This window comes from Geotrypetes seraphini, chromosome 11 (assembly GCF_902459505.1).
Source record: "Geotrypetes seraphini chromosome 11, aGeoSer1.1, whole genome shotgun sequence".
Taxonomy (NCBI): Eukaryota; Metazoa; Chordata; class Amphibia; order Gymnophiona; family Dermophiidae; genus Geotrypetes; species Geotrypetes seraphini.
The window spans coordinates 127,807,883-127,829,973 of NC_047094.1; the positions used below are offsets into that span (position 1 = coordinate 127,807,883).

The 22,091-nt window shown below is 42.8% G+C and overlaps 1 protein-coding gene across 5 annotated transcripts in view; it reads right to left on the minus strand.

Annotated features, from left to right (window-relative positions):
• The window catches only part of LOC117369323 (phospholemman-like), a 79,714-nt gene that overhangs the window by 38,649 nt on the left and 18,974 nt on the right, over positions 1-22,091 (minus strand). For all 5 annotated transcript variants that reach the window (XM_033963752.1, XM_033963754.1, XM_033963755.1 and 2 more), the window contains one exon: positions 5,982-6,046. In XM_033963752.1, the coding sequence (XP_033819643.1) occupies positions 5,982-6,046 (65 nt within the window). The remainder of the gene's footprint in view (positions 1-5,981; positions 6,047-22,091) is intronic.

The following is a 22,091-nucleotide window of genomic DNA, read 5'->3' on the forward strand; positions in this document are numbered from 1 at the left end:
TAGAAAATGAATGGAAGAAATTGGGGGTGGGATTGACAATTAATAGATGTCCCCTTTTGATAAAAAAATAAATGGTCACGTTAAGTATTGTGTACTGTATTCATACTAAATCCTACTTATTTGCACATATAATACCTGTATCATAGAAATATGATGGCAGATGAAGGCCAAATGGCCCATCTAGTCTGCCCATTTTCAGTAACCATTATCTCTTTCTCTCTCTGAGAGATCCCATGTGCCTATCCCAGATCCTATTGAATTCAGACACAGTCTCTGTCTCCATCACCTCTTCTGGGAGACTGTTCCATGCATCTACCACCCATTCTGTAAAAAAGTATTTCCTTAGATTACTCTGGAGCCTATCACCTCTTAATTTCATCCTATGTCCTCTCATTGCAGAGACTCGACTCATGTGCATTTACATTATGTAAGTATTTAAATCTCTATCATATCTCCCCTCTCCCGCCTTTCCTCCAAAGTATACAGATTGAGATCTTTAAGTCTGTCCCCATACGCCTTATGAAGACCACATACCATTTTAGTAGCCTTCCTCTAGACCGACTCCATCCTTTTTATATCTTTTTGAAGGTGTGGCCTCCAGAATTGTACACAATATTCTAAATGAGGTCTCGCCAAAGTCTTATATAGGGGCATCAATACCTCCTTTTTCCTACTGGCCATATCTCTCTCTATACAACGTAGCATCTTTCTAGCTTTCGCCGTCACCTTTTCAGCCTGTTTGGCCACCTTAAGATCATCGCATACAAAGTCCCGCTCTTCTGTCATGCACATGTTCATCTTAGATTTACATATATCCTGATAATTCTAGTGATTTGTATTTTATTTATCATATCCTCAGCAATTCTGGGTATCTCTACAGTGTTCACCCTATCGTGTTCCTTGTGGGGATTACCAGCTATCTCCTCTGTGTTGCATTATTAGTTAAAGTAGTCTGTGAAGAGGATGGTCTTTATCTCTTTTTTGAATTTTCCGGTGTCCTCTTCTAGTTTAGTTCCTTCAGAAGGGAGTTCCACCACCTTGGAGCCATCACTGAGTACATTCTTGTCTTGATGCTTTTGTATTTGATATCCATTTCTTCAGCTATTCAGAAAATTTTAATTCGTCTGTATGACAAAATGAAATCAATTTTCTTGCACATTTCTGTGGAAGTTGCTTTCACAGGTCATCTAGTGTGAGGGTCATTTTCAAAAGACTATCTACCCCACTTAAACAGCTTGCTCAAAAATTTTTCTTTGTAGAATGATGGGGCAGACACCATAAACTGCAGTCATCCTTTCATAGATCTCCTTTGGCTTTTTCCCTTCTTTTGTGAGAAATGTTATCACTGAACAGTGCTCCGAATCTAGCAGTTTCTTACTTGATTTGTATGAGGACTCTCCTGACATCCGGTCTCTTGGAATGATAGACTTGCATTGAGCTGCAACTGTGCATTAGTGTTCAAAGTTTTTATTAAGTTTCATAATACACAATACAAAGGAAACAAACATAAATGCATTTACAGAGTATATGGTCCAACATTGTAGTACATATACATTGAAGTCAGGGTTCAAGTAAGCAACTAGTGCGAGTATGCGAGAATATATTGGTTACATCTATACACGAGCAGTGACATAGAAAAAGGTCATCCTAAGCAGGAACAGCACAAAAGTATGGGACACTATATGCAATATTTTAGACATATTTGACCCACTCAATATCAAGATTCTTATACTAATGTCTCACGGTCTGCAACTGTGCATTAGTAACCTTGAGACATGTCACAACATGCACAAATTTGTTTCAACATGCCTACTTTCTTTTATACTCAAATAGATAAATTATTGAACACTCCTCGAATTGCACATCTGTCTAGATTCAAGACACTTTCTTGATATGACAGATTTCCACATGCAGTGCAAACTAATGCATAAAGTGGTTGCATTAAGCATTACAAAGTATTCAAGAGAAATAAAGACGATTCCAGGTTCCTGGAGCACACAATATTGTTTCTGGCAATATTACATTGCTGACCGGGTCACAGGGTATAGAATGATTTGCTACTCAAGCAAAATAGGATTAGAAAGGGGGGGGGGGGCTTCAGCTCATTTCTTTTGAGGGAACAGGCCCTCCTTTTGGGGGGGGGGGCATCTTTGGAAAATATACTTTTCTTTTTTTTTAACTTCTTTATTAATTTTGAAAACAAGAACAAAATGCATTAAATTTACATACAGTTATTATCATAGACAGCACTTACAATCGATCAATAACAATACAAACTATATTTTTCCACCTCCCTCCCTTCCACTACATCCACCAAGGAATAATACAATATATATTCCCCCCCCCCCCCTCGATGTACTTTCTTGAAATGTTAGTAGCTGCAGAGCACAAGAGGAAAAGTGATACTGTTTTTATTTCTCGGGCTGAGCTACATGCAGAATTTGATCATGTAAGGTTTTCAGTTCAGTCTGTGTGTGTATATATGAGTGAACAGATGTGTGCGCATAGCAGCCTGCTTTTCTGTGCCTCTCCTATGCCACACTTCCCTCTTATCTCTGCTCAAGTATTCGCTAATAATAGAATATCAGAGACAGTTAAAAGAGGGTTGGATCCTGTCCAGCAGAGAGGAAATCTTTCTGCTTTCTCACCCAGCACCATGCACCAAAAAACTTAATCGAAATTGCAATCATAAAGTAAATTTTCCTTGTCTTATTGTAGTTTGAAATTATAGCATGTATGTGTGTTGGATACATGTTTAGTGCTTCTGTTTAGTGTGCATGGTTTTATTATTTGTGGTTACATGTATTTGTAGATCTCCATGTCATTGTTTATATGTATGTTTCTGGTGCATGTATGTGAGGTTGATTGGGTGTATGGTTGTTTAATCATATGTGTATGTGGGAGTACATAGATGGATGTGTAAACTGTATGTATTCCAGGGCAGTACCTTTGTATTTTTGGATACATATGTCTCAGAAATTTTAAGTAGGAAAGTGTGGTTTCCTGTTGAAGGAGCAGCTTAGAGGGTATAGACCTGCCTTGCTTGCAGTCCTGAAAGATCTCTCCCCCTCCCCCTTATGTTTAGGAATGACAGAAGAGCCTCCATCCTGCAAACTTTCTCGAGCTGCAGCACACTAAAGATAGTGGCCGCAGCTTGAGGCACATCATCTCGTCCTTCAGACGGGCCCTGAGACACCAGTTAGGGGTGCCAGCAGGGAAGAGGGCCAGAGAGAAGGACAGGCGCTGGCACCGGCTCATTGCCTACAGGATGTGCCTTTTGCTGCGAGAGGCACGACCTGTAGTCAGTCAGCCGGTGCCAGAACCTCTCCTCCTCCTTAGTGTGCCATGGTACACCTGAAATCTCAGGAGGCACACAGTTTATAATACACTGCTTCAGATGCTAAGAGTAAGAAGAGTATGTGGAACTCTGAAGGAATTCCCTTACCTGGGAAAGAACACTCAGACTATGCCTACCTTCAGGAGAGCAGCATATTTCCATTATCTGCTTGAGGAGTGGATATGGATTGCTAGTGCTAAGAACAGTCAATTATTATACATGAACAATCAACTCAGATTTCATAGAAAGCTTAATCTTCCAAACAATATACTATGGGGCTCATAATAAAAAATTAAACAAAAAAAAAATCCAAAAAGGGGCCTAAATTGGTACTTGGACAATCAAAAAGTCAGATCGTCCAAGTACCGATAATCAAAGCTGGTTTTAGACGTATCTAAAACCAGCTTAGGCCTTTCCTCTGCCTCTAAACACCTAGAGAGAAAAGAGGCGTTTTTAGAGGAAGGGAAAGGGCGGGAGGTGGGCCGACCTAGACGTAGTCGTACAGCAAGTATAATCAAAACCTTGAACATACTTGGACCTTATACGTTTTAACTTAGACCAAGTCAAAACAGATATAAGTTCCATAAAGGGGCCGCTGAGCTGTCGCGATCAGTTCAGCGGCCCTAACAACCTGCCCACCCTCCACCGCAACAATTGCGGCAGGAGAAATGCCTCATCTCCCCTGCCACGATAGCAATCCCCGAATTGCCGCGAACCACGGTACTTCGGGGTGAGTATCGTGGCAGGAGAGATTAGGAATATCCCCTGCCACGATCCTTACCCCAAAGTGCCGCGGTTGGTGGCACTTAGGGGGATCGCTATCATGACAGGAGAGATAGCCATTCTCTCCTGCCTAGACGTGACCCCCCACCCCTGAACCAATACGGGCAGTTGGGAGCCCAACCCCACCCCCCACTAAGATATGAGCAAGAGGGAGTCCAACCCTTCCTGTCCACAATGACCCCCCCAAACTCCCACTAAGATACGGGCAAGAGGGAGCTCAACCCCTCCTACCAATGATGACCCCCTAAAATGTGGGCAAGAAGTATCCCAGGCCCTCCTGCCCACAATGCCCCACCGCCTGCACCCCTGAACCCCCAATCGCCCCCCAAAACCTCCAATCGCCCCGAACCTCGCAACCCCCCAACCAGCCCTCACCCCTGACACCCCCCTTACTCACAATCAGTTGACAGGGCGGACAGGTCCCAAGCCTGTCCATCCTTCAGGCCCACCACACACTGAATGGCAGGCTTTAGGGCCTGATTGGGCCAAGCACCTAAGGCCCCACCCACAGGAGGGGCCTTAGGCGCCTGGGCCAACCGAAATAGGCCAAGTTGCTTTAGGCACCTCCTATGGACAGGGGCCATAGGCGCATGGGCTGGGTTTGCCCCATGTGCCTAAGGCCCTGCCCACAGAGGGGGCCTAAGGCAACTGGGCCTATTCCGGTTGGAACAGGCGCCTAAGGCCCCGCCTGTGGGCGTGACCTTAGGCGCCTGGCCCAATCAGGCCCTAAGGCCCACCATTGAGCGTATGGCGGGCATGCCGGGTGGACGGGCTTGGGACCCATCCGCCTGGCCAACTGATTGTAAGGGGGGTGTCGGGGTGGGGGAGCTGGTCGGGGGCTCACGGGGTGAGGGGGTGATCAGGAGTTTGGGAGCGGTCATGGGGGTATCGTCATGGGCAGGAGGGATTGGGCTCCCTCCTGCCCTTATCTTAGTGGGAGGTGAGGATTGCGTCATGGGCAGGAGGGATTGGGCTCCCTCCTGCCCATATCTTAGTGGGGGTGGGAGGGTGCATCGTGGGCAGGAAGGGTTGGGCTCTCTCTTGCCTGTATCTTAGTGGGGGGTGGTGATGCGTCGTGGGCAGGAGGGGTTGGGCTCCCTCCTGTCCATATCTTAGTGGGGGGGTACAGGGTGCATTGTGGGCAGGAGGAAATCTATAAAGGTGTGCTCCCTCCTGCCAGTATTGGTTCGGGGAGGGGATCATGGCAGGAGAGATTGGGCATCTCTCCTGTCGCGGCAGTTCGGAAGGAGGTCGATCGAGGCAGGGAAGATGAGCCATCTCTCCTGCCGCAATTGTTGCGGCGGGGGGGATGGATTTTGTAGCCAGTGTTTTTTTGAGAGACACCGGTTACAGAATCCAGCTTTTAGGCAAAGAACTGGCCCCTCCTTCGTCTAAAAGCTCATGTTTTGGGCGTTTGGGACTTAGGCTTTTTTTTGGTTGATTATGTTTTGTAAGTTTAGACGTAGTGGTGATCTGGCTGTTTAAACTGCTGAACGTAGAGGTAGGCCATTCTCAAAAAAACCCTTCATTTTGGACATTTTTTTTTTGAGAATAGACATTTTCCCTGCTGCTACTTTCAGCATTTAGGGCCTTAGGCCAAAAGGGGACTTAGACGTTTGTTTTGAATATGCCCCTCCACTCTATTTTTGACTCATCATTCTTCCACTACATCATATTCAATTAGCATGATCATAAATCACACGGTTGACCTCAAAGAGTTCTGAAACATCTCCTGAAAAGATATGACTCTTCCTCTCCCACACCAGTTCACATATAATCCTTCAACTTCACTTGGATCCCTCTACTACTCTAGGCCTTTAGTGCAGAGAGATCAATCAAAGGATCTCAGCATAGAACTTACCAGCCACTGCAGTCAGGAGAAGAGGAACAAGCACAAGGAGATGCACAGGGAGCCGCATCCTGGTCCTACACAAACAAACAGAAAGTATGAAGATCTCAAACTACCATCCAGTCACCAGCAAGATTCAGCATAGTAGGTCACTCCTCTCTAGAGTATCACTAGTGTTAACGAGTCCCTGCCCACCTGAACATTAAGGGAGTGTCTCATGGGCATGCTGTAAGTGATGCATAAGTAGGGTTACCATATACATGTATGTGAAGACAAAAAAGAGGGCACATGGCACTGCCCATAGCCCTGCCACTGCTCCCCTGCCTCCCCCCTCCCCCCCCCACACACACTAACTCTCTTCCATCCAGTAGGTCTTTCTCTCTTTGTTCCCACTTCCATCCAGTGTGTCCCCTTCTTTTTCTCCTATCCAGTGCACTCTCTCTCTCTCTGTCTCATTTTCATCCAGTAAATTGTCTCTCTTTTGCTCGGGTCTCTATGCAGCTGCCCCTGTTGCCCCTGCTTAAGGCTGTCCCTGGCTAAGAGATTCATCACTATAATACAGTGGTCTCAAACTCAAACTCTTTGCAGGGCCACATTTTGGATTTGTAGGTACTTGGAGGGCCTCAGAAATAAATAGTTAATGTCTTATTAAAGAAATGACAATTTTGCACGAGGTAAAACTCTTTATAGTTTATAAATCTTTCTTTTTGGCTAAGTCTTAATAATAATATTATTATTTATAGCTAAAGAGACATATGATCAAGAAATTGTTTTATTTTACTTTTGTGATTATGATAAAAATACCGAGGGCCTCAAAATAGTACCTGGCGGGCCGCATGTGGCCCCCGGGCCACGTGTTTGAGACCACTGCTATAATACATGTAGAGAGAACTGCAAAAGTCCCTGCTATTCTGGGTCTGGAGGGCTTATGCAGCACTGCTGGAGCACAAGAGGCTTAGAGCTGGTGAGAGTACCGTAGCTTATCTGTATGTCTTGCTGCTTGAAGTTCTTCTGAAGTCTTTTTCTGGGAGGAAACTGTCTTTTTTGGAGGGAGCGAGAATCTTATTTAAATTTGGATGTATCTGCTTTAAGGCATAATTTGGTTTAGCTCCTGGATATCTCTCTTCTCTGTTTAAAGTACATAATCCTAACAGGATTACACAAATTAATAATATGTTTATGTATCCATCTTTGAAGTCTGTCTGATACAAGAGATTTCATGAACAAACCTTTGCTTTTCAAGCAGGAAAAATGAATGCCTGGTTGAGCTCCCTTATTCCTTCAGTTGATTCTCGTTACTCTTTTAGGAAGCTATTAAAAACTAAATTATTTGAAAAAATGTAATTTGAATTCTTCTATGCTTTGTTAAATCTTTACTGTTTTAATTTTTTATTGTACTGCGATGGTTTTTATTATTGTATGTATCACTGAATTTGTTAAGTTTTTTCTTTTATGTAAACCTCCCAGAGCTTATGGTTGGGCAGTATATAAAAATAAAGTTTATTATTATTTTGCCAGCAGTTACCTGTGTCCATTCTCCACTCTGCTTTCTGATCTGGGGTTAATGGGGGATGTCCCTTTCCTTTCTTCAGAGTCAACTTCTCAAGAATTGATTCCTCACAGGAGCCTGCAAACTGCTCTGGTGGCAGGACACGGATGTGCACACATGCCTAGGAAACAGATGGCCGCTGGAGCAGTGACTGTGCATGCAGGTGCACGAGTAGGTGCTCTGGGACTGGGACATGGAGATGTGACGCCGAGATGCAGGACAATCCCCTCCCCCAAAGCGGAAGTGGCCACGTGCATCCCTGTGGCTAAAGGGGACAGGGAGCTTGGGACTCTGGTCAGCTCAAGAGCAGAGTCGGGACTGATGCTCTTCCATGGACTGGATATTTATAAAGGTGTGCCTTTTTATGACCTTGAATTAAAACAGTGCTCTTGATTTCAGCTGTTTATTAATTCGCTGCACTTCCTGTACTTTAGAATGTGATATGTTTGGGGCATTCCACACATAAAGACTCTGGGGTGGGGGGCTGGAGAAAGTAAGTCCAAAACCTGGCAAACTCTCCCCAGTCCAGGAAACTGTCTGGACACCCGGACAGTCCTCTAAAAAGAGGGCATGTCTAGGTAAATCTATGCATAAAATATAAGGGAACTTCTTTCTACAAAGGTGATAGCAATATAACATCCACAAAATAATCACCTTATCCTCGTATAAATAAATGAATAAATATTTTCATAGTCACTGCAGTGACTCTAGACTTCAAAGTGAACGCTCAGACCCATAACCAAGCTCTAGTGAGAAATCACGGAGTCAGTTATTATAGAGACCATCACAGCAAGTTCACTGCTAGTAGCCACCACTATTTATTTCGAATCTTGATTTAACATATAGTACAAGAAAAATGGGTGACTTATCTGAATGCAGGATGGCACTGCTGCTGCTCTGTAACTGCTCCGGGTACATATTTAAAATGTTAACACATTGCAACTGCCATGAGCTGTTAGACCCCCCTTTTTAGGGGAGTTCAACCCTGAACCCTTTCGTACAAGGTAACAAATTTTTCTCTAGTCCACAAGGATAAGGTAGGTAAATCTATGAACATGTCTATGGTAACCCTATGCAAGGGGAACAGAACTGAGATCTGACGGACTCAGTTGATACTGCTCTATTTCAGTCTGAGTTAGTCCTGATTTTCCTTCATTCAAGGCTGTAAATTTTCAGAGCCCAATATTCTATCAGCTGCAAACATGTAATTGTTAACATTATAACTTACACATGTATTCAGCAAGCCTTAACCCTCTGAATATAATTGTAAAACTTTTACTCCTTGGGAATTCTGTTTAAAACTTAATACAAATTCTGCATTCATCAATATTTTAGAATTCTGCAAACTTTATTTGTTCACATAACACAATATAACCAACACCTTTGTGTAACAAGATTCAATACAGAACAAATGTATTACTCCAAAATATAGAATAGTTTTTCTGCAGATTTCCCCCTATCATATGTCCTGGCTTCCTCCAGCTCCCAGGTTCTATCATTCCATCTCTCCACCCAGGCTCAAACTTCCTCCCTTCCCCACTTTATTTATTTAAAAAAAAATTTATTCTGCATATCCTACAATTCTCTCAGTCTCTCCCTCTGCCTCATCCAGGCTCAGACTTCCCATCACAGCTTTTCTTTCTCCAGCCCTCTCCCAGTAGAGAGTACTAGTTCTGTCTCTGCACAGTTTTTGCTCTCATTGCCTCGTTGGCTTCTTTCTATGGCGACGCAGGCCACACTGCTATTACAGGCTCCTTGTTTTCCAGCCCCCCACACCAGACACTGACTTTCTTTGCTGCAGTTTTCTTACATACGCATAGGGCCAAATACTGATGCTGCCATTTCCTCTTTGCAGCAAATACAGAATTGTGCATGAGAGGCATATTGTTCACAAATTCGGTATTGCACAGTTGTTCAGATTTTCTCAGGCAGTAAACATTATAGAACCAGATATTCAAGTTCAAGTTTCAAGTTTAATTAAATTTTTATAAAATTTTATAAAATTTTCTAAGCGATGTACATAATAATAAAAATAGGGGATATGAAACAATCACGAAATACAAACAAGACAAACTTTGGGCAACAAACTAACCGGAACAAGGGGAAAGAAGGGAAGAACTACAATGGTATTAAGAAAAGTTAACAATAAAGGAGAAAAAAAATAATGTGGCAAGTGACAAATGCACAACTCACTTAGGGGTCCTTTTACTACGGGCTCCTTGTACGAAGCCGCATTAGCACGCGTCACGAAGCTGTAAAAGCACGCGTTAGACTGCCGGCCACGCTAGCCACTATGCCTCCTCTTGAGCAGGCGGTAGTTTTTCGGCTAGCGCAGGGGTTAGCGCGTGATTAAAAGTCACGCACGCTAAAGCCGCTAACGCGGCTTCGTAAAAGGAGCCTTAAGTGGCAGTAAGCACTAACACAGGCTTTATGCTACCTAAAAACAGTGCTAATGAATCACACTCAGGAGCCATGTACTAACTGCAGGCTCAGTGAGTGCCACACATGCACTAAAAAAATGCATTTTATTCCCTAGCGTCAGGGTGTGTTTGGGGGAAGAGAGTAAGCGTGCCCTGAACTAATCGGTTAGTGCATCGGCATTGGTGTGCGCTGACTGATTACTGCAGGATTAGCATGGGATCCCTTAGTGTCTACCAAATAGGTGGAATTGAGGGCTCACATACTGATGGCCATCCATTAATTTTGCAATGGCCCAATTTTATTCATATAATAACTGAAAATATACAGATTCATTAAGGGGTCCTTTTACTAAACAGTGCTAAAAAGAGGCCTCAGCACGTGGGAAACCCTTACACTAAAAACAGCACCAGCCATATTTTAGTGTGGTTTACCAAAAGGACCCCTTCGAGAATCTGTATATTTTCAGCTGTTATATGTATAAAATTGGGCCATTTAACTTGATAAACAGCCAGATTTTAACCATTAGGATTCAGCATTGGTAAGAGTAAAGGTAATGTTAGCACATATCCACTGAGCAGCAATATTCAGCTGCTGAATGGGTAAGTCATGTGTTTAGAATTAGGCCTTCTGAGTCCTCACTGGTCACTAGTCACTGTGTATCAGTGGCACTATTTGAGTGTATATTTATTATTTACTTTTTGCATTTGTATCCTGCTTTAACCAAAATGGTTTACAAAACAAAAACTCATAATAAAACCATAAAAACTTACAAAACATAACAAATAAAAAAATAAAAATCAATTAACAGAAATGATCATCATTATAAAAACGACACAGTATATATATATACACACATACACACACACACAGTTTTAATACTGGGCTCATAATTTATACCTTTAAAATTATGCCTGCTATTTGGCTGGACTAACAAAAATATGAGGGGCGTTCAATAATTTATCTACCTCAGTAAGAAAAAATAGTTTTAAAAAACTGTTGTTTTACTTTTCAATATAGTCCCCCGATAACTCCATACACTTAATCTATCTTTCTTGCAATTACTTTAGCCCCTTTGAATATAATTCTTCTGTTTGACCTTAAAACCAGGACGTCCACAGCTTCCTTGACGTCTTCATCACTTGTAAACTGCTGTCCAAAGGAGCCAGGTCAGGACTGTAGGGTGGATGGTTCAGCTGCTGAAAGCCACATTCTCGGATGGCAGCCTGTGATTGTCATGACACGTGCACCAGTGCATTGTCATGAAGAACCAGCATGCCTGCTGTGAGTTTTTCTCATCTTTTCGCCTTGATTGACTCCCACAAAGCAATCATTCTGTTGGCATAACTCTCCCAGTAAAAGTCCTTCATCATCCCAGAAGACAGATGTCATGACTTTGCCTGCAGATTTTTCTATCTTGAACTTTTCTGGGGTGGGGGATGACTTGTGCTTCTACTGCATTGACTCTATTTTGTACTTGGGATCTCTGTGATAGACCAAAGTTTCATCTCCAGTCACCAAACAATAAAAAAAATTCACTTGGTCTTCATGGAGCATCTCCAAGTTCTTCTGATAGCACTGGAGGCTCATTGCCTTCTGACATGAAACATAGAAACATAGAAGATGACGGCAGAAAAGGGCCACAGCCCATCAAGTCTGCCCACTCCAACAACCCTACCCCCTTGAATTTACCCCCCTAGAGATCCCACATGTGTATCCCATTTCCTTTTAAAATCCTTCACGCTGCTGGCCTGAATCACCTGAGGTGGAAGTTCATTCCAACGATCGACCACCCTTTCGGTGAAGAAGAACTTCCTGGTGTCGCCATGAAATTTCCCACCCCTGATTTTCAGCGGATGGCCTCTTGTGGCAGAGGGGCCTTTAAAAAAGAAGATATCATCCTCCACCTCAATACGGCCAGTGATATATTTAAACGTCTCTATCATGTCTCCTCTCTCTCTACGTTCTTCAAGTGAATATAGCTGCAATTTATTCAGCCTTTCTTCATACGGGAGGTCTTTGAGTCCCGAGACCATTTTGGTGGCCATTCTTTGAACCGACTCAACTCTCAGCACATCCTTTTGGTAATGTGGCCTCCAGAATTGTACACAATACTCCAGATGAGGCCTCACCATGGATCTGTACAATGGCATTATAACTTCGGGCTTCCGGCTAATAAAACTTCTTCGGATGCATCCCATCATTTGTCTTGCCTTTGATGAAGCCTTCTCCACTTGATTGGCAGTCTTCATGTCTTCGCTAATGATCACCCCCAAATCACGTTCCGCCTTGGTCCTAACTAAGGTTTCACCATTTAGTGTGTAAGTTTTGCATGGATTCCTGCTGCCGAGGTGCATGACCTTACATTTTCTAGCATTGAAGTTTAGCTGCCAAGTCGAGGACCAATGTTCCAATAGAAGTAGGTCCTGCGTCATACTGTCTGGTAAAGTGTTCTCACTTACTATGTTGCATAGTTTGGCGTCATCGGCGAATAATGTGATTTTACCCTGAAGCCCCTGAGTCAGATCTCCCACAAATATGTTGAAGAGGATCGGGCCCAAGACCGAGCCCTGAGGCACTCCACTGATCACCTCCGACGTTTTTGAAGGGGCACCATTTACCACCACTCTCTGAAGTCTACTGTTTAGCCAATCACCGACCCATGTAGTTAACGTCTCTCCCAGTCCCATTGATTTCATCTTGTTCAATAGTCTGCGGTGCGGAACGCTATCAAAAGCTTTACTAAAGTCCAAGTAAACGACGTCCAGGGACTCACCCACATCCAGTTTCCTTGTTATCCAGTCAAAGAAACTAATCAGATTGGATTGGCAGGACCTGCCTCTGGTAAATCCATGGTGTCAGCATTCTTGGATTTCATCTTGCACTAACCTTGGACATGCCCAACTTTTCATGAATTATTTTTCAAACTGTATCTGTTGAGATGCCCAGTTCTTTAGCTATTCGGGAAACCTTAATTTGTCTGTCTGACAAAATTAAATCCTTGACTTTCTTGCACATTTCTGTGGAAGTTGCTTCCACCAGCTATCCGGTGTGAGGGTCATCTTCAATGGATTCTTTAGCCCACTTAAACTGCTTGTTCCAAAATTTTACTTTGTATGATGATGTGGCAGACTCACCATAAACTGCAGTCATGTGTTCATGGATCTATCTCCTTTGGCTTTTTCCCTTCTTTTGTGAGAAATTTTACCACTGAATGGTGCTCCAAATTTAGCATTTTCTTACTTGATTTGCAAGAGGATTCTCCTAACATCCTATCTCTTACAATGTTAGATTTGCACTGAGCCACAATTGTGCATGAGTAATTTGTACAGACTTGTTTCAATATGCTTGCTACTTTCTTTCATACTCAGGTAGATAAATTTTTGAACACCCCTCTTACCTACTTAATAATAATAATAGTTTATTTTTATATACCGCCAAACCATCAGTTCATGGTGGTTCACAATAATAATGCACTGGGCATTAAAAGTACAAGGTCATACAGTAATGTTAAAAATGGAAATGACACAAATCTAAGTAATACAACACTAAGCAAAGAAATAGCAGCTTCCTAAAACTTATTAAAAAATGGAATTCAGCTGATAATACAAATTCATCAAATAATCAATTAGAAACTTAAATGGATTACTGAAGGTTATAAATTAAAATCAATTCTATGTTTCATGTTTTTTAAATAGATAAGTTTTAAGATCTTTCCGAAATTGATAATAGGAAAGGGATGGGGGAAATAAGAACGTTCAAACATGAATTTATTACTCCAGCCTGGAATGCCAAGGTCCTATATAAAAATTTTTTATAACGGCATGCTTTTACTGACGGAAAAGAGAACCAACCCGGTTTTCGAATGTTTTTTTAAAATATTATATGTATGTGAATATAATTTGCCTTGAGTTACAAAGGAAAAAGGCGTGAGTCAAATTACATGAATAAACAAATAAAATAAGTTTACATGGAGAGCAGTTGACTTTTCCAGCCACGCCTCTCCTAGAATATTTGTTTGGTTGTACCGTAACCCGTATGGCCAGAGGTAATTCAAGTTTCAAGTTTATTTAGCTCTTGATGAATCACCTATTTCGAATTTTCTAGGCGATGTACATAATATAATAAAGCAACTTTAAACATAATAACATAAAATTCCAATAATAACTAACATGAAAAGAAGGAAAGGGGGTAAAGTTACAATAAGGGCACAGAAAAAAAGGGAAAAACAAAAGGTAGGGTAAATAATTTCAAAGCACACTTTATGAATATTAATTAAAACAAAATAGATAGTTTAGAATTTTTAAAGGTCATAAGCATCCTTAAACAAATAAGTTTTTAAAAAATTTTTAAAAGCTGAAATATCTTGTTCTATTCTAATGTACTGGGGAAGGGAGTTCCACCATTGTGGACCTGCGACAGTGAACATATCTGCTCTTGTGTTCTGCCAGTTTTGGGGTTTTTTTCAAAGTCCAAATTTGTTTATCAATTTTTGCTATTTCCAGGTCATATAGGCTTTAATACTTAAGTACAATTCCGACCCATACGCTAAGTCAGCAAGGAAGAGCTTGTATACACACTCTTCTTCTAGTATTTAAACTGCTTCATGTCTGGAAACAGCTTTTTCCTTTTCCTTCAGTACAAATCCTGTTTGGATGGGTCCTAAACTTCAAACAGTGGCTAACAGCTTCCAATCTTTAACAACAAGACCTTGCTCTCCTCCACGTTCAGTTTTCCCGCCATCGCGCTCTGCTTGAACTATAGCCAAGTCTTTAAAAATATTGATCTTGTATGTAAGCCTAAAACCAAATTAAGATAGCATCTGTCATGCTCATCCCAAAATACATTATGATTCTCTGTGTATCACACTTAAACTAGGCTAATATTACAGGGTTACTATCGTAGATGGTTCCAGGTCATTAGGGAAAAACTGAACCAGTGCTAGTTTAACCCTATTATATCATCTATATCCTAATAAAAAACACAAACAAATCTAGAACTATAAGTCCATAGCTGCAATAGGAGTAAACCTAGCATGGATTCAGTTGCCATCTAGTAAGTTTAAGAATTCACCCTATACCAAGAATAACCTGGAATATGAAGCTGACTGGTTCTTTCCATTCAGATGAAAATAGCATCTGTAAGAACATAAGAATTGCCGCTGCTGGGTCAGACCAGTGGTCAATTGTGCCCAGCAGTCCACTCACACGGATGCCCTTAGGTCAAAGACCAGTGCCCTAATTGAGACTAGCCTTACTAGCATACAATCTAGTTCAGCAGGAACTTGTCTAACTTTGTCTTGAATCCCTGAAGGGTGTTTTCATTCCACCACCGCTACCACCACCATGCTGCCACCACTGCCGGGGAAAGGCTGCCACTGGCCATCGGAAAGAGACTGCCGCCGAATTCGCCCTCCTTCTTTTCCCGCGGGCCAACCAACTCTGGCTGCCCAATGTCAATTCTAACGTCATAGAGGACGTTCCGGGCCAGCTAGGCAGCGATTTGCTGGTCCAAAACGTCCTCTCCGACGTCAGAATTGACGTTGGATGGCTAGAGTTGCTTGGCTCGGGGAAGAGAAGCAGCAGGGAGGGAGAATTCAGCGCTGGCTTCTTTCTGATGACGGCAATGGCAGCCTTTCCCCGGTGGCAGCCTATTCCCCGGTAAGTGGCCAGCTGAACACTCCCTTGGGCCTTGTACCTGGGGCGGACTGCCCCCCCCCCCGCTCCCTCCTTTGTACGCCACTGAGCCCTATGTCCCCTTATTTTTCAATCTATATTCTTTCTATACTCTATCTACCCCTATCTGTACCCCTCAATCCCCCTATCCTTCAGGAATCTATCCAATCCCTCTTTGAATCCCCGTAATGTACTCTGTCCGATCACATCCTCTGGGAGTGTGTTCCATGTGTCCACAACCCGCTGAGTGAAGAAGAACCTCCTAGCGTTAGTTCTAAACCTGTCCCCTTTTAGTTTCTCTGAGTGCCCCCTTGTACTTGTGGTTCCCCGTAGTCTGAAGAATCTTTCCTTGTCTACTTTCTCTATGCCTTTCATGATCTTAAAAGTTTCTATCATGTCTCCTCTAAGTCTCCGCTTCTTCAGGGAGAAGAGCCCCCACTTGTCCAACCTGTCAGCGTATGAACAGCCTTCCATACCTTTTATCATTTTTGTCGCTCTTCTCTGGACCCGCTCAAGTACTACTGGACAAGCGGCATATTCCAGCTTGGTGTCTTTAGTGGCTCTGATTTGGCCTCGCCACTCACTGTGGTTCTCGTATGTCTTTAGCGGGACGAGAGGCTCCGGTTCCCTTTTATTAATATCTTCTCAGTCAGGGTCTGGTGTCCTTGGAAACCCCACAGCAATTTGGTCTTATGGCATGGCTCTTGAGTGCTCAGCCTTAATGATGAATGGTTATTTGGAGGTTATCTTGATTCTTTTGCGCTCAAAGTTCCCTCTACTTTGGCTTCTTCTGCCAAAGCCTGGTAGACTTTTCTCACAGGGGGGTGCTAGGAGTTAGGCGGAACCTGAACAGGCTCCCAGTTAGGTAGTCCTGATTTTCCTTCAGGATGGTTTAGCCAGAAATCTGGCAGTGGCCTCCTTGAAAGTTCAGGTTGCAGGCTTTGCATGTTTTCAGGTGTGCAGAGGAGCTAATTCGCTTACTACTCTTTCAGATCTGACCAGATGTATGAGAGAGATGTTATGTCCGCGTCCTCCCTTGCATCTCCTTTTCCCTTCGTGGATTCTTAACATCATTTTGCAAGGCCTTGATGAGTCTTCTTTGATCCACTACAGGATATAGTTCTTCTGGATCTGATGTTCATGATGTTTTTTCTGGTCATTGTTATCTCAGCACAGTGTATTTTGGAGTTTTTGCTCTTTCGTTCAGAGCACTTTTTTACCGTGTGAGAGACATGGGTGTTTTCCTCCGTAGTGAACATTCTTTCTTGTCAACGGTGGTCTCAGCTTTCCGAATCCATCAGGAGGTTAGATTGCCTGCATTTCATATAACAGGTTCATAGCACGCAGATCAGATCTTCCACAAATTAGATGTCCAGAAGATCTTGCTCCTTTATTCGGAAAGGATAACTGAGTTCTGGGCTGTCTGATCACTTTTTGGTTCTCACTGCTGCACCTCACTGTGGTGGGCTGGCATCCAATTCCTCGATTGCTCAATGGATTCGAATGGCCATTCCATGACTTACATTGCCTGCAGTGCACAGCCACCGATTTCACTTCCAGCACTTTTGACGGGAAGGGTGGTGGCATCATGGGCGGTATCTTGTGTGAATTATCCTGCTGAAATTTGCAGGGTGGCTCTTGGTCCTCATTTATACTTTTACCCAGTTTTACCGAATGGATGCTAAATCGTACCTTGGTGCTAAATCGTACCTTAACTAGATGCTAATGTCTATCTCTGACCAAGTTCTTACATGAAACTAATAGCTGTTAAGTTCTACTTCCATTTATGTTCTTACTAGAAGCAATTGGGTGTTAAGTTTTCATCTGATTTAAGTTTTTCCCCCGTTTTGTCCTACTAGAAGCAATTAGGTGCTGTTTTTCATTCTGATTTAAGTTTTACCTCCGTTTTGTCTTTATAGAAGCAATCAGGTGCTAAGTTTTCATCTGTTTTAAGCCACTATTCAGAGAATCAAACAAATCCTTAGACCTCTACTATCAAACACTCAACAAGCACCAAACCTCTGATTCCAGATCTCTACATGACAAACAAACAGGTTCTGCCTTTAGCTCTCTTATCAGTTCTCCGTGATCCCACCATGAAGCCACCTTCTTGTCTCCTTCTTCTCTTACTCTGCTCATTTACCAACACAACTCACTGCCTGAAACCTCTCCTCCCCAATTTACTCGACTCCACAAAGCACAGTAATACTTGCCCTGGCCTCAGATCCTCGTGCTAGTTCACACCAGAATTCACCCCTTCAAAACAAACAAACAAACCCTGAGGAGTTAACTACTCCTCTTTAAAGCCCGTTCCTCCTGCCAATCTACCCAACCTCACCTCTGACTTTCTCACCCCAGTCTCAACACTCTACTGTAACACCAGATCAGCTTGCAACAAGACCCAAATACTAAAGGACTTATTTGGAGACTTCGATCCTGGATTCCTGTGCATCACAGAATCTTGGATCGAAAAAGATGATTTATTCACACAAAATGAACTCTGCTCCTATGGTTACCATGGCCTCTTCTCTCCTAGAATAAACCGGAAAGGAGGAGGCCTGGCACTCCTCTACAAATCATTCTTCAACGTTCACTCCCTCGAAAAGGGTAGCTGTACTTCACTAGAATATATGTTAGCTTCAGTCAACGACGAATTCCACCCCTACCCATTAGGTATCTTGTTACTATACCAGTCACCAACCCCCTGGAATAAATCCTCTGATCTTAACCTCGAAACCATAACAGCGCCTTCCTCAAATTTCAGAGACTACTGATCATTGGCGATATTAATCTACACCTAGATGATAACACCAGCAAGGATGTAACCAAATTCAATAACTCTCTAGGTTTCCCCACTTCTGCATCCTCCACAACCCTCGAAAAGGGGCATACACTAGACATCATCAGCTTCCTCGACCTGACCGAGCACAAAACTTCTGCCGAAGATGCTCGTTGGGAACATGTCCCTTGGTCCGATCACTTTCTAGGTTCTTTCTGCCTCCCCATTTTCATGTCTCACCTTGGATCTCTACCCCATGCCACAAATTCTATTACCTTCCGTAAAAAAATCGCAAGCGAACTGTTCTGGACCCAATTTCTCAACCAACTTCCCTCTTGTCCTAAGCCTGTTGACCCAGAATCTAACTGACACAATTGGGTAAACCTCTCCAAGACTACCTATTGTGCTCTTGCCCCTTTATCTACTAAAACTATCTCCTACTCCCGTAAGGTCCCTTGGTATCTTCCGTACCACAGAGAACTGAAGCAGAAATGTTGAGCACTGGAGCGTAAATGAAAAAAATCTAAATCCCCTTCAGACAGACAAACAATCCTGGAGGAACAATATCAAGTTCTATAACGCAGTACTAAAAAAAAACAAGGAAGAACTTCTATGGTGAGAAAATCTCCAGATCCAACAACCAAAGTAGTACACTGTTTAACATCTGGCGCACCTTAACTTCTAAAATTGATTCCACCATTCCCCCCTCCTCCCCATCAGCAGATGACCTAGCAAAATTCTTCAACAAAAAGATCACTACCATAAGGAACTCCTTCCCTCCAACAGTCTCCTACAATTCTCTGGCCCCCAACGACTCTAACCCTATCCCAGCAGACAGATCCTGGTCTGACTTTGAACTCGTATCCGAATCCCAGATCTCTAAACTCTGTCTCAAACTGAAATCCTGCAAATGTGCCCTGGATCCATTCCCTTCCTACCTATATGAGAATATTCCCGCGCAGGCCATCTCATCCCTCACCAGACTTATAAACTCTGCTTTACTAGCGGGCCTATTCTCTGTAGAAATGGGACATATTGCCTTGTCTCCATTACTGAAAAAAAACTGATCTTGACCCTTCCTTACCATCTAACTACCATCCCATAGCAAATATCCCTCTCCTGACTAAAATGGTAGAGGCCATCATATCTACCCAGCTATCATCTTACTTAGAGAGATTCTCCATTCTCTTACCTTATCAATATAGCTTCAGACACAACTTCAGCACTGAATCCCTACTGGTCTCCTCAATTTCAAAGGTGCAACAATTACATTCTCGTAATAAGTTTGCTGTTCTATTACAATTCGATCTCTCTGCAGCTTTTGGTGTCATCCATCACAATATTCTAATCTATCAACTTTCCGAGATAGGCATTTACTCCACAGTTTTAGAGTGGTTCTCGAACTTCTTACACTCCCGCTCCTACACTGTCAACACAAATGGCACCACGTCCGCTCCTTGGAAACCAACTTGCGGAGTCCCGAAGGGATCACCCCTATCCCCTATTCTCTTCAACATCTATATGTCTTCCCTGAAACTCTTCCATCTATCTTCCCTTGAAACAATCTATATATATACTGATGATATCCTTGTCCTTCTCGAGACAAACTCGAACCTCACCAACCTCTTTGAGAACATAACATTGCATAATGAAACTCCAATCCTGGTCCCTCTCAGTTCAAATGAAACTGAACGAACCTAAAATGAAACTACTCTGGCTCGACCCAAAATTAGAACAGCTGCCCACCCTCTTCTCACTGCCCTCTGGTGCCACACTGCAGCTTGAGTTCTCAAGCAAAGTTCTAGGCATCATTATCAACTCCTCTCTTTCCTTCAACGACCACCTCAACTCCTTGGTAAAATCAAGCTTCTTTAGCCTCCACATGCTGAAGAAAGTGAGATCCTGCTTTCGCCAACATTTTGCCATCCTTGTTCAATCTATCATCTATCATCCATCTACCTAAGTCTAACTAAAAATAAGTCTTCAACGATTTCAGCTAATTCAGAACACTGCAGCCAAGTTGATCTTCACAAAACGCAAATTTGATCATGTTTCCCCCACTTCTGGCCAAAATTCACTGGCTCCCAGTAATGTCCAGGGTTCATTTCAAATGTGCCTGCCTAGCTTTTAAGATCCTACACAGCATCCTCCCTCCCCTAATTCCACTATCTTGGAACTCCTCGAGTCCTGACACTACCAGGCTCTACAATTGTGGAGAGGATGCGGTATATAAACTTAAGGTTTAGTTTAGTTTAGGATGTGGCAGTGCATTCTGCTGCTGTTTTTCAGGTCCTCAGTTTTGTGGGTAGGCTCTTCAGTCATCCCTAGCTTCCGTGGCTTTGGTACATCACCTAGCGTATGGAATCCAGAAGGGACGTAGCAGAACAGAAGATTAGGTTTCTACCTACGATAATCTTCTTTCTGTTAGTCCCTGGAGGATTCCATACAACCCACCCACTCGGTGGTTTGGAATAGCCTGCTTCTTTCTGCCTCGGTTATTCTCCTTACAGGCTTGAAGATTGGCCAGCCAGTTGCCAGATCCTGTGGGGAGTTTTCTGTGAGTATGCACATTGTCAAAGACTCTTTCTTGGGGTGCTCGTTGCACACAGCAGGTTAGTTCTACATTGTTTATCAATGTTTTCTTCTGAGATACCTTTGTGCCTGTTTATTCCTTGTTGATATTTTGCAGAGTATACCAGTTTGTGACTTACTTGTGTTGATGGGAATTCTCCCCTTTACCCCCTTTGTTCTGGATTTACAGGTATGTGCTTGACTTTGGGACTGAACTGATTTTACCACTGGGGGTGGGGGCACCATGTGTTCTGAAAAAAATGTGAATTCCTGCAATACCCGGACTGCAGGTTGGGATTGAACATGTGGAGGGGCATAATTTAAAAAAAACGTCCAAGCCCGTTTTTGGCCTAAGACACTAGTCGGCCAAAGTTGGCGGTAGGAAAATGTCCATTCTCAAAAAGTATGTACACAATGTGGTGGTGTTGGTTTTTTTTTTTTTTCAAGAATGGCTTACCTGTACGTCCAGGTGTTTAATCGCCCAAATCACCACTACATCTAGCTTTATACCATATTCTTGACCAAAAATTTATCCAACTCCCAAATGCCCAAAACAAGACCTTTTAGATGTGGGAGAGGCCAGTCCTTCACCTAACACCACGATTCACTAACCAGCATCTGTATTATAAGCACCAATTAGAAAATCGAGGAGAAGGAGGATAAATGGGTATCAGGGAAAGGGATCTGGAGCCAATTGGTCACTCCTACCTTGAAGGTTTAAAAGCTGTCTTTGAAACTGGGCCTCATAAATACTGTACTCACCTTACTCTGAAGTCTTACTCTTTTTTGGCCAGCTCTTTTTCTCTCAAATTTCCCACTTACAATCTTTAAGCCTGTATGATCTGCAGTAATCTATTACCTAAGTTTGTCAACTATGGGGTTATGTACTGCAGATCAGAGACTGGTTGTCATGAGAACTACATTTTTATATTTACTTAACACTGTTTGTATACGATAAGAAGTCTCTGTCCTCCCTTTCATTCTTTTGCATTCTCTGACTCCAGTACCTTGACTAAATGTCTAGTATAGCACCAAAATGCTCTCCTACTCTTACAAATTTTCTTTTATTTTATATATTGCTTTTTGCTGAAGACAACATTGTGATCTATATTATCCCCAAATGTGTAAAG